Consider the following 12,403-nt stretch of genomic DNA (forward strand, 5'->3'; position numbering starts at 1 on the left):
CACTAATAGAGATGGCAGGAAAGCAAGCGTCTACCCTCAAGTCCACCTCACCTCCTCTTGGAGGTTCTCACAGTGTTAACAGGGTGGTCCCCAGGAAAGGGGGAGGTTCCCTGTCCCTCCCTTGGGTGGGGCAGGGAACCTCCCCCTTTCCTGGGGACCACCCTGTTACAACAGGACAGGCTTCTGTTTCCCAGGACACCTGCCTCTAGCATGGTCCAGAGAACAACGATTTGCCAGACACCAGTTGGGGAGCTCTGACCTAAAACTTTCTCCAAAAACAGTCAAGGACCACCAGAGAACTACTAGATGCCCCTGCAAAAGGATGGTTTTCCACAAGTCCTCCCTGGTTGTGTTCAATTCAATGAAATGCATACTTATTAAGTCTCCATGGGGCTTCCATTTTGTTTTTGCCCTGTAACCTCAATTCTCTTGGTCAACAAATCTGATCTTATCTTTCCAGTGATTGATTCATAAAACAGTACTATTTAAGTCACATCAGAATATGCTTGCTTATGACTACAACCGCCAGGAAACTGGATCTCCTGCTTCCATTCCAACCTCACTTTACACCCATCAGGAGATCTTGACTGGACAGGGATTGTTCTGGAGCACAGCTTCGATTGCATGGCCTCTCTGCTGAAAACCATTCCGTGACCCCCTGCATAGTTCAACATCCCTTACATGAACCCAATTCCTCCATACCCTGCTTCCCCCATCTCTTGCTGTTCACCCCCACTCTTATTGGGAGTCCTCAATCTGGAATCCTGTGACTGGAAGGAAAATGCAACTTTGTTTTTCATTAAGTGTTAACTGAAATTTAGCATTTTCTGCAGTTAGGAATGTAGGCAGCACACCATTGTCAACCCTGTCACTCTGTCACTGGTAGAAATCATAAATATGCTTCATAGCCCTTGACAGCTGTGGCCACTCTCTCAAACTCTCATTTATACTTCAAACTTCAACATTACAGGCATTGTAAAAATCATAGTTAGATTTTGTTATCTGATATCTTCAGAACAATGGCCCTATGTTTTTCTATCATAAGTTTTATTGTTAAATATTTTGATTTTTGTATATTAATATTGTTGGTTTCCTGAATAATTTCATGTGTATTCTTCTAAGAATTTAAAACAGGGCTTCCCTGGTGGTGCAAGGGGTTAAGATGCAACCTATGAAGCTATCCACAGCCTCTGCAGCATGAGTTCAATCCCCCAGCCGGCCAGGGAGCTACCCTCATGGTGCAGCAGCCATTTCCTGACTTGCCCGCTGCTCCCCTCAGTAGTGTACTTTGGTCTATCTGCCTGTTCTGCTCCCAACTCTGTCTCTGGTGAATCCTCTCACCCCCCACACCTCTGGCCTGTACCCCAGCTCTTGTATGCATAAATAATCTTTGAAAAAAATTTTAAAATAAAGAATTTAAAACATTATTTGGACATAGGATTGGTAAGTCCGCCCCAGGTTGTCAAAGGCGTTCATGGCACAGAAAAGATCAAATCTTGTCTCAGTTCCCTAACACCATACAGTCTTTTGCTCTTTTTCCTACAGTTTCACACATGATGTGCCTTTTCTTTCAAACATTCTTCTGTCCCCAAGTCCTCTTTGTCATGTTCCTCCTCAGCCTTTAGCTCCAGCCATTACTTTCCTTGGGAATTCTTTCATGGTATCATGAAAGCTACAAGCTGAGCTAGATCTCTCTTATACAACCCCAAACATCCTGTGCACCCCCCAATAGCACAAACAACCCCAAATTGCAATCACTAACTTGTACATCTCTGTGAAGACAGGTCCCTGTGCTGTGTTGTTCACCTTCTCATCCCCATCTCTCCACACAGCACCCATACCTGATGGACACTCTGCATCATGGTCATGTGGGTAGATGAGGTGTGGTGCTTTCTTTCACGTAGCAAAGCATTTGCACAGCTATGATCAAAAATGTTCCCACCGAAGATGGACACTGACCTGAATTTCCGGTTTCCCGTCAACATATACAGTGCTGTTGTTGACCATTTCCACAATGGCGACTCCAAGGTTGCACCGAATCCCAAAGGAAATGCAGAACCCCAGTCCGCTCATGATGGCGATGATGTAGCGCTTGGGGACCCCACAGCAGGGGCAGTCACAGAGCGGGGCTTTCTGCCCCGACCTCTGCACTGGCCTGCCTTCTTCACTCAGCTCAATGTTATCTTCTTCCTCATTGGTTCCATCAATTTTTCTACAGTGGAAAAGGAATGGACAGAGAAGAAAGGCTGGGATTCGAGAAAAATGAAAACATAGCAGGGAAAGAAGAAAACGTGTACCCATCAAGGAACCAAAAGGGAAACCCAAGGTGTGATGCAGACTGCATTTATAAAGGTTGTTTATTATGTTATTATTATGGTTATTACTTCAAAAATCAATGAAAATGGTCAAAATTACTGACAACTTGGGTGTTGTGTGTGGCTGTCTCATTGTTGTGTGAATATCACAGAACTTACCTGTGCACACCTTGCTATACACACCTATGGGGCCACCATCATATAGGCTATGTGTCATTGACTGAACTATCATTAAACGATGCAAAAGTGTATCACAACTGATTAGGGGAAAAGCCCACACTGGCCTTAAGCTCAAGGTTGCTGACTACACTGAAGGTCAAGTAATTTCCTGGACCCCAATGAGCAATTAAATTTCAAGACAGCGGGTGGGAAGAACAAAGAGCATAGTAAGAGAGGTAGCACAGAGTCATGATTAGGGATGATGGGCACAGAATGTCCGGTCTGAAATCCAGCTTTCTCATTCATCAACTACTTGACCTTGGGCAACTTAACCTCACTGTGCTCCAGCTCCTCCAAATTTGATACGACAATATCAAAATTGTGATAATGATCCCCACCTCATAGGGTTGTTAATATATTGGATTGTCAGAAAAGTCATGGCATATTTTTTCTGTTTTCTATGCAAAAATGTGTCATGACTTTTCCGATAACCAATAATTAAATGAGTTTATGGTGCCTAGAAGACACTAAGTGTTTGCCATTATTTTATCCATGTAGGCCATGGGAGGACAACCGTATTGTCATTGAAGTTGAACTAATTTTCACAGCAATTTCTGGACATCATTTTCCAAATATAACACCTTCTATGTCATCTGTTCCAATACCAGACTGTAAATGAGCATGTCTTTCTTCTTACACTTCTAAAATATTTTTGTATCTTTGATTACTTGTTTAACTGCATCTTATCAATGGCTGTTCTTCAGGAGAGCCAGTAATGTCTAACTAATCAACCCCATATGCAAATTTCAAATGCTACCCTGTCCATCTGCCACCCCCCTGACCGTGGGGAATGCTGTGTTTAAAAAGCATCTTAAGAATCCCATTTACATAATGATCAAAATCTCAAATATTATTACACATTTATTGATTTGCACTGCGGGGCAAGTTCGAAAGTCAGGGTTTCTAACTTCAAAACGTTCCTGCCTGTTACAAAACAAAATATTTCTTTATTTTTGTCATTTGTTTCGTACATGAGATTCTGTTGACTGGTTTTACACGATCATTAGCAAGAGAAGGAATGCCCATTCTATGTGGGCAAGGCACTTCCCATAGAATTATCTAATTATCTTAGAGACTTGAGGTTAATACCAAGTCAGTAGCATAGATGATGTTGCTGCAGGAGTCTGAATCCAGAACTCTGCTCAAAGAACAGTGTTACTAAGGGTCAACCTGGTCAGTTCAAACCTTTCGCCCTTCTTCTACCAGTAATTTCTCTCTAGGGATCATAGAATGAAGAGGTTTGAGTTTGGCTTTATTTTTCCTAAAGCCATTCTACCATTATGAAAATGACAACACTTAGCCTACATTTCATTGGTGCATCCTCTACCTTCAAGCACTGTGTTAACTGGTTTTCTGTTGTCTTGTGTTGTAACTCTGAGGAAGCTTCCCACATCCCAGACACATAGCTCAATTTTGGGTTGAGGTCACATGACTTCGAGATCACTCACTGTATTATTTCCCTAAGCAACCCCATCTGGTAAGCTAAAGGATCTTCAAGTTGGAAAAGAAAATTCCTGAGTACATTTTTGTCAAGTATTTTCCAATTAAGGCTGAGTTTGATGATGATAACGGAGATGTTGGTCCAAAGTCAAGGCTTTTATTCCTGACTGTGTCGGATTCCTTTGTCATCACTTGAACATGCCAATGAAGACATCGTGCCTTCCTTCTTCATTTTTAATCAAAAATGACCACCCAACAAAAAACAATCCCTGGAGAGGGTGCTCAACAGGAGGGTGAAACACGTCAAAGAAAATGCTGTTCTAATCACTTCTGTCTGGCTGATGTATTCTGCTGTCACTGAGCTAGTTTTTCATCTACACATTATAATTCAGTATAGGTCTCATTGAAGCCTTTTTAAAAAAAATATTAAATTGATAAGATGCCCCACCCAGTTTTCTTATCACAAAAATTCATCTAAAATGATACATAGAAAACTTAACCCTGGCAGCAGCTTCTGTTTTATGAAACACAGAAGTGGGATGAATCTCAGTGTGCCTAGAAATAGCCCTTTAGCTGCTACAGTTTTTAAATCTAAGAGATAACAGACAGAAAAGTTAAAAAAAAAAAGAGAGGGAGATATTAGGTGGCATTTTCACTCACTAGGATTAGAAATAATCCTTAAAAAGCTTATCAAGAGTATTTTTCACATTTATTTATATCACAGATTAAGGAGTCATTTTACCTTGTATGTAAAACTACTTTTTAATGCATCTATAAAACCCCAGAAGGCATTTCCTCTATTTATAAAAATTCACAAATTACAATGTCATATCAATTAATTCATGGCAAACTCTCCTTCCTAAAATAGTATATTGTAATATGAAATTACATTAATATACTATATATACTTATTTCTTGTATTTTATTTTTTAAAACATCCTTGTTTATTTTCTCACAATATAGGATTTCTCCCCTCAGGTGCGGTCACCATTGATTTCCCACCACTTAAGTGCCCACAGGTATTTTTTATATATATATATATATATACACACACATATACATATATATATAGATATAGATATACAAAAAGAGATTTTTTTTTTTGGTTTGGACAAAAACATTTAATTCAATGATAGCACTTAACATTTCCCATTGTAACCATGTGAGATTTTCTTTTTTAAAGAAGACTAATTTTTTTCTAAGTTACCTTTTTCAAAATATTGTTCAACTATCCTTTTTGAAAACTACACAGTCAGGAACCACTTTAAATAGTTTACATAACAAGTTAAACAGTTTGCAAAGATCTCATTTTCCTTTATAGTAACAAATGATGCAAAAAATTCTTTAAAAGTGTTTTAGCTCAAAGCATGACCATACTTGTCTCAACCATTGTGTTGACAAGAAATATTATCTCTCTAAATCTTTTTAATTCAATGCCAAACAATATGCAATATCACCATTGCCGGAAGTGCTAATCCTGCTGTATGAGCAGAATGCTTGTCTTGACATTCTTCTAATTTGACCCTGCGTTTTGATGTATATATTTTTCCCTCCAGACATAGTCTGTTGTTGCTGGAAGGGTTCTAGACACCATCTAATCTGACCCACACCCTCCTTATTAAAAAGAAGTTTTTAAAAACAGGAAGCAAAATCTGATATTGCCAACATGAAGCTACTCCAAAATAAACCTAAAGTTTCCATGCAAACTTTACCTTTGTAAAATCCCCAGTGAATCTCCCACGACATTCTTCAGTCCTTCCTTTCCAGGTTTCAGGATTTTTTCTTTGAAGGTATCAAATGCTTTAAAAGGCATTTTGAATGGGGAGCACCTCCAAGCTGTTAACCATCCCTCTCAGCAACTGTCATCTTTTCGCATTCCCAGCGTGGGGACACTGTGTTTTCCTCGATGAACACCTTTGAAGTCAGTTCTCATGGAAGTAACTACTTAAAATTAAAGAGGAGATGAAATTAAGCCCAGATCTTCCCAGATGAGACAACCCTCCCACCCCCAACCTCAAAATAAAAGAGGCTAAGAGGTGCTGGGCTGGGAATGCAGCCCCTTGAAAGCTACAAGCTCAGCAGCAGCCTGTGGCGCTGTCTCAGGCAGCCACGCTCAGACTCCAGCAGCTCCTCCCTCCCTCCCTGCGCTGCAGCTGGAGAAGCTCCAGTGGGCTCCAGCCCATGAGGTGTCCCCAGACCCCTGGCAGCGTCTGCAGTCTAGCTCCAGCCTTACCGCCCCTTCTGTCCACACACCCTCCTGCCTCCCTGGCCTGGGCCGAGGCTCTCCCTGTGCAATCCTTCCCAGGTGATGCTGTAGTAACCGGCAATACCTGCCCCTTGTCGCTGGGCTGATCCTGGGCTCACAGCCAGAGCAGGCACCAGGGTGGACATATGAAACATTCACGAGCCCTTTTCTGAGGTCTGGCCATGCCAACTGCAAGCTTGGATGCAGCCGGTGGAGGACCACCTGCACTTGAGGAGGCTAAAAGTAAAATCCAAGTGGGGAACAGGGAGGAGGGGGTTCACTAGCTTCTGCTCCATGGAGCAGGGTCTCTCCAGGTGTGGTGCTCAAGTTCACTCTGCTAGAAAATTATGCAGAGAGGGGCGCTGGGCCCAGGAAGTCTGGTGTTGGAACCATTGATAATAGAGAAGGATTTTTGGCTCATTTCACTCATTTATTCATTCATTCCTTTTCTTTAGGGCCCACTGTGAGGCAGGTCCACTTAACGAATTGGTGATATAGGTTGAACTGTGATATTCCCTTTGAAGAAACCCACCAACCAGAAAATGAAGGCATTCCTCGCAAAATAATGAGTGCTATGTATGGCATTATGGGAACACAAAGGACATCAAGGAAAGATTTCAGAGCTTGTCCTAGAACATGCTGAGGATTCTCCCAGGTCCTCACAGTCCTTGGGATAATGCAACTTCTTCGTGGCACACGAGGTCCTCCACAGGCTCCAGCCTATTCTCCTCACTTTGCTCTCCCTATCAGTAAGCTTGCTGTGGCCTCTGGGGCCTCACTCAAGCTGTAGTGGGTAAATCTCCTCACCCCTCAGGTGGGTAACTTGAAGGGATTCAGAGGAGACATCACCTTCTCCAGAAATTCTAATATATGGGGTGTGGTGACTCCCCTCTACACCTTCAACTCACCTGTCCTCCATCCTAGTCGCACCTGGCATGAGGTGGTTATGACCGAAATGTTGAAATACCACATGCGGCCCTCACGTTTATGGGCAGTAAGGAGGGTGATGCTTCCATCAATGATGCTGCTGCGAAGATGCAGTTCTGACGAGGAAGGCTCCAGCGCGCCATTTCCCCAGCCTGACAAGACCCGTGCTCTGTGCTCTGACCCTGAGGAATCATCCCAAGGATCCATCATTGTCCTCTGCAACACACGGTCCAAATACTTTTTGAGGATTTAAATTAAGTTGATCTAAATCAAAGCTGGATCCTTGGTCATTTCAATACTACTACCCAAAAGAGCCATTACTATAATTACAGAGAATATTTATTGAGCTTTAGGACCCAAACGCTGCATTAAGCATTCTTCCCAACACTGCTTGGTAATTTATAACATCATTTTCTCCAAACTTACTGAAAGGAAGCTGAGGGGGAGAGGTTAGACTTGCCAGGTTTCAAACATCTGGCTCCAGCCCAGACCTATTCTCCTTGTTGTCCTGCTCTCCCAGCTCTCCCATATTCTCTCTCACATATTCTCTTGCTCCTTCTCTCTTCCTCCTTCCCCCACCTCTCCAGTCACCTCTGGCTTTATTGAGGTATATTTTGCATGTCATGTAGCTCACCCATTTCAAGTGGACAATCAATGGTTTTAGTAAATTATATCAAGCTATGCAACCATCACCATACAGCATGAAGCAGGTAGAACATTTCTATCACCCCAAAAAGATCCTTCATATTCACTGTTAATCCCCACTTCCCATGGCTCACGCTGGCCCAGGCAATCATCAGCCTACATTCTGTCTTTAGTGCTTTGTCGTATGAATGACATCCTATGTCATTTGTCCTATGACTGGAATCATACAACATGTGGTCTCAATTTTTATGACCTGTGCTTTTGTAGCTATATCTAATATCTAATAAATCTTTGCCTAACCTGAAGTCTTGTATTTTCTTCAAAAATTTTTATTGTTTTAGCTCTTATAGTTACGTCTATGATAGATTTTAAGTACATTTTTATGTGTTGTATGAGGTGAACTTCTGAGTTCAGCTTTTTCTATATGTGTATCCATTTGTCCCAGGACCATTTGTTAGAAAGGTTGTCCTTTCTCTAATGCATTACCTTGGCACCTCTGTCAAAAATCATTTGAGCATAAATACATGTAAAGCATAAATGCATTTATTTCTGGACTACCAATTCCACCTATTGTATCCTATGTCTATCCTTATGCCAACACCACGCTGTCTTGACTACAGCTTTTATAATACGTTTTGAAATTGGAAAATCAAAGTCCTTCAATTTTATTCTTTATTTAAAAATTGTTTAGACAATATAACTGAAGAATTGAGACTTAGGGGAGAGAGAGGGTAGGGTGAGAACAAAGCAGGGAGAGGGCCCAATGGCTTTGGCTTAAGGACTATAGGTGCTTTGGTGGTGGGTGTGGTGTGGTGACATACATATGAGGGATCAAACTATTCCCCTAAATCATATACAGTGATGTAAAAAAAAATGTCACCTCAATAAATTAAAAAAACATTTTCTGGCTATTCAAAGTCTTTTGGTGTTACCAAAAAGTCTTTGGCATATAAATTTTAGGAGCAGCTTGTCACATTCCACAAAAAAATCTTGCCAGCCCTGTATTCTTTTAAAGGATAGTTTCTGGCCACCAACTTTGCTACCCACAACCACTCAAGGTTGAGAATATTATGATCGCAGGCAATCCCACAGCCAACCACTCCACCAAGTCTTTTCCTGAATCCAGAGAGTCCATTCATCAAAAGCAAATATGATCAAAATAAAACAGGATAAATACATTCTTATGCCACAGAAAGCATCTACTGGTGGAGCTTCTAATTCCTTCCTCAACCCCCAGATATGTCCAATTACTTGTGTCTTGGAGCACAGAATGGGAGCACTGCCATTTATGGTTGCAGGTGAAGACCATGTTAACCACCTACAGGTCAGTGACTACAGAGAGAATGCATCATTCCTGAAAAATGTATTGCTCCTGAAACTAAACAATGTGTTCAGTGGCAATTTAGGTGGTCGATAACATTTAAATATATAACAACAACGTTTATGGAGCACCTTTTTGGTGCCCAATAAAAAGCATTTAACTCATCTAATCCCCAAAATGATCCTATGAGGTAGGTACTATCATCATATCATCCATAGATGTGGAAACTGAGGCACATAGCAGTTCAATAAACTTGCTTGAGTTCACTTTGCTAGAAAACTACGCAGAGATGGGTGCTGGACCCAGGAAGTCTGGTGTTGGAACAATTGAAGACTTTCAGCTCATTTCACTCATTTATTCATTCATATCTTTTCTTCAGGGCTTACTGTGAGGTAGGTCCAGTTAGTGAATTTGTGACATAGGTTGAACTGTGATATTCCCTTTGAAGAAACAAACCAACCAGAAAATGAAGGCATTCCTCGTAAAATAATGAGTGCTACGTAACTTGCTGTTGGGAGTGAGAGAGAAATGCCCAGATGAGGAGACAGTACTGTAAGCTTTCAGGGAAGAGAAAGAGAGAAGCAAACAAAAAAGGAAAAAAAAAAGTGGGAGCAAAGATGCATGAGCCTGGGGCCTCCCTGGTGGCACAGGGGTTAAGATGCAACCTATTAATTGCTGAGTAATATTCCATGGTGTATATGCACCACATCTTCTTGATCCAGTAATCTATTTTTGGGCATTTGGGTTGTTTCCAAAGCTTAGCTATTGTAAATAGTGCTGCTATAAACATAGGTGTGCAGGTGCCCTTTGGAATTACTGTTTCTGTGTCCTTTGGGTAAATACCCAGGAGTGGAATTGCTGGATCATATGGAAGCTTTATGTTTAGTAGGTCCAGAAATCTCCACACAGCTCTCCATAGTGGTTGGACCAGTTTGCACTCCCACCAGCAGTGCAGGAGAGTTCCTTTTTCTCCACAACCTTGCCAACATTTGTTGTTGCTAGTTTTTTTAATATGTGCCATTCTCACTGGTGTGAGATGGTATCTCATGGTAGTTTTGATTTGCATTTCCCTGATTACAAGTCAGCAATCTAAAAAGATAAACACACGCAGTTTGCAGCAACATGGATGGAGCTAGAAGGGATCATGCTCAGTGAAATAAGTCAGAAAGAAAAAGAAAAATACCGGATGGCCTCACTCATAGAAGGAATTTAGAAAACTTAAATAAGAGACCAGGAAAAAGACTAATCAATACAAAGTAAAAATCAAAATCAACAAACAACTATAAACCAGAGACACACTAGGTGGGGGTGGGGGGTGGGGAAAGAAGGACTAGAGTCAAAACAAGGAGTGGGGGTGCAATTGTATAGGGAATATAACCAAAATGAAAATGCATACATTGTGCAAAATTGAAAAAAGATGTAAGAATTATATAAAATAAAATATTTAAATTTAAAAAAAAAAAGATGCAACCTATTAAGCTAGCCGTGGCCACTGCAGCACGAGTCCGATTCCCAGCCAGGGAGCAACCCACATGGGGCAGCAGACCTCTCCTGTCTCACCCGCTGCTCCCCTCAACAGTGTATTTCCTTTAATCTGCCTGTTCTGTTCCCCACTCTGTCTCAGTGAATCCTCTCGCCCCCCTACACCTCTGGCCTGTTCTTTATGCATAAATAAATAAATCTTAAAAAAAAAAATGTGTGAGCCACCTTGGCATCAGAGAGAACTCTGCATGGTTTCAGAGAGTTGAGTGAGTACCATGGGTGAAAACACAGTGAAAACACAGTGGGGTGGTCTTCAGCATTACATAATCCAGTTGTTACAGAAGAGGATTAAAACATATGCTTCCCATCTCAAAATAGCAAAGGTAGAGGAAATCATGTATAGAGCAGAACCCCCTGAGAGTCACGAAACAAAAGCCTGGTCTATGGTGGGAATACGGAGGCTGAACATACTAGAAAAAAAAATCCAGCCATTGATATACATTTGATAACTTCCCGTCATTCTATACTAAAAAAAAGCCACTTCCCTTAGAAAAAATAGTATCAGCTAAGACAGCTTTAGGATTGTTGACCCAGGTTATAGCAATTCCTTATTCTCAGGGTATTTTGTTTTCACTGACCCCATCCCTTTTTATAGCGACGGGCTTCCCACGCGTTCTATATATACCATAATGCTTCCCATCCCCAGGGCCACTGGCCCTGGTGCCCTACCAGTGGCACTTGCACCAAGACAAGCCTATCAGATGCCAGATTCTCCTGGTCATTTAACTTTGGAATTGAAAGGCTTGTAGGACCCTCGAACTGTAACTGGAAGCAGTGGCTCCTTTGACCTTAAGAGCTGAGATGCAGAGAACACTGGTCTGGAAAACAGTGAGAGGCCTGAAGCAGAATAAAACTAAAGCAGGGGAGGGTGCCTGGCGTTGCTAATGGCCTTCCAGTTCCTGTCTGTCTAGAGACTCAACCATCCCACACTTGAGTTTCATGAAATGCCCACGCTCTTACAACAAATTGCCCTCTTTTAGTTTTAGTCTAGATAAGATAGTTTTTGCTTCTTACAGATAAAGAATCTTGGATTGTAACCACCATTTAAAACCCAAATCCAATAATGGCAAGACTGCCTTTACCCAACACTATGAGGGAAGCTTACCTGTCCAGTTCATAACGGGTAGGACTTCAGTCTCCAGTGGTACGGGGAGCTCGTAGTCTGGCCGTGAGCCAAGTCTTTTCACTCTACCCTCTAGACAGAGGGGGAAAAAGGCAAGCAAACAATCCCAAAGATGCTGCAGATATAGTTATACAAGAAAATAATTTTATCAGATCCAATCAAAGAATTAGGTGAGGTTTAATTAAGCTCAGAGCAAGTAACCAAATGATTCACTTTTTTGGATAAGAAACTTCATAAGGAAACAAAGGTAATGAAGAGAATCATCTCGAAGGTCTTTCTTGAATTCTGTGGCAATTTTTCCATCGAGCCTATTGTTCACCCCCAAATTTCATACTCTTCCTTCCTACCTCCCCCCATAATATCCTGAAACTTACTTAAGTTTTTTTTTTTTTTTTAATCCAGGAATTCTCTCTATCCTTCAAAATTTGCCCATTATTGGTAACTGGCATTAGTTATCAATGGCTAATTAGAATGTATAAAAACATGATTCTTTTTTCGTTATCCACATCCTGTATTTGGCATTCTTTTATGAATAGTCAAACTTGTATACAAAACTTTCAAGTATCTCATTTAATTCTCCAACAATTCTGCCTTTAAAAGTTATTCTTCATTTTAGAGAGTCTCTT

General features: G+C 41.3%; 1 protein-coding gene across 1 annotated transcript in view; it reads right to left on the minus strand.

The window, feature by feature from the left end:
* SLC17A8 (solute carrier family 17 member 8) overlaps positions 1-6,320 on the minus strand; it is a 30,938-nt gene extending 24,618 nt beyond the window's left edge. Inside the window, exons 1-3 of the mRNA XM_037513798.2 lie at positions 6,305-6,320; positions 5,687-5,918; positions 1,960-2,212 (exon numbers count right to left, since the gene is read on the minus strand). Coding sequence (XP_037369695.1) covers positions 1,960-2,212; positions 5,687-5,787 — 354 coding nt within the window. The 5' untranslated portion in view covers positions 5,788-5,918; positions 6,305-6,320. The remainder of the gene's footprint in view (positions 1-1,959; positions 2,213-5,686; positions 5,919-6,304) is intronic.
* Between the last annotated feature and the right edge of the window lie 6,083 nt (positions 6,321-12,403).

Source organism: Talpa occidentalis, unplaced genomic scaffold (genome assembly GCF_014898055.3).
Source record: "Talpa occidentalis isolate TD23 unplaced genomic scaffold, MPIMG_talOcc4v2.1 talOcc4.16, whole genome shotgun sequence".
Lineage (NCBI taxonomy): Eukaryota > Metazoa > Chordata > Mammalia > Eulipotyphla > Talpidae > Talpa > Talpa occidentalis.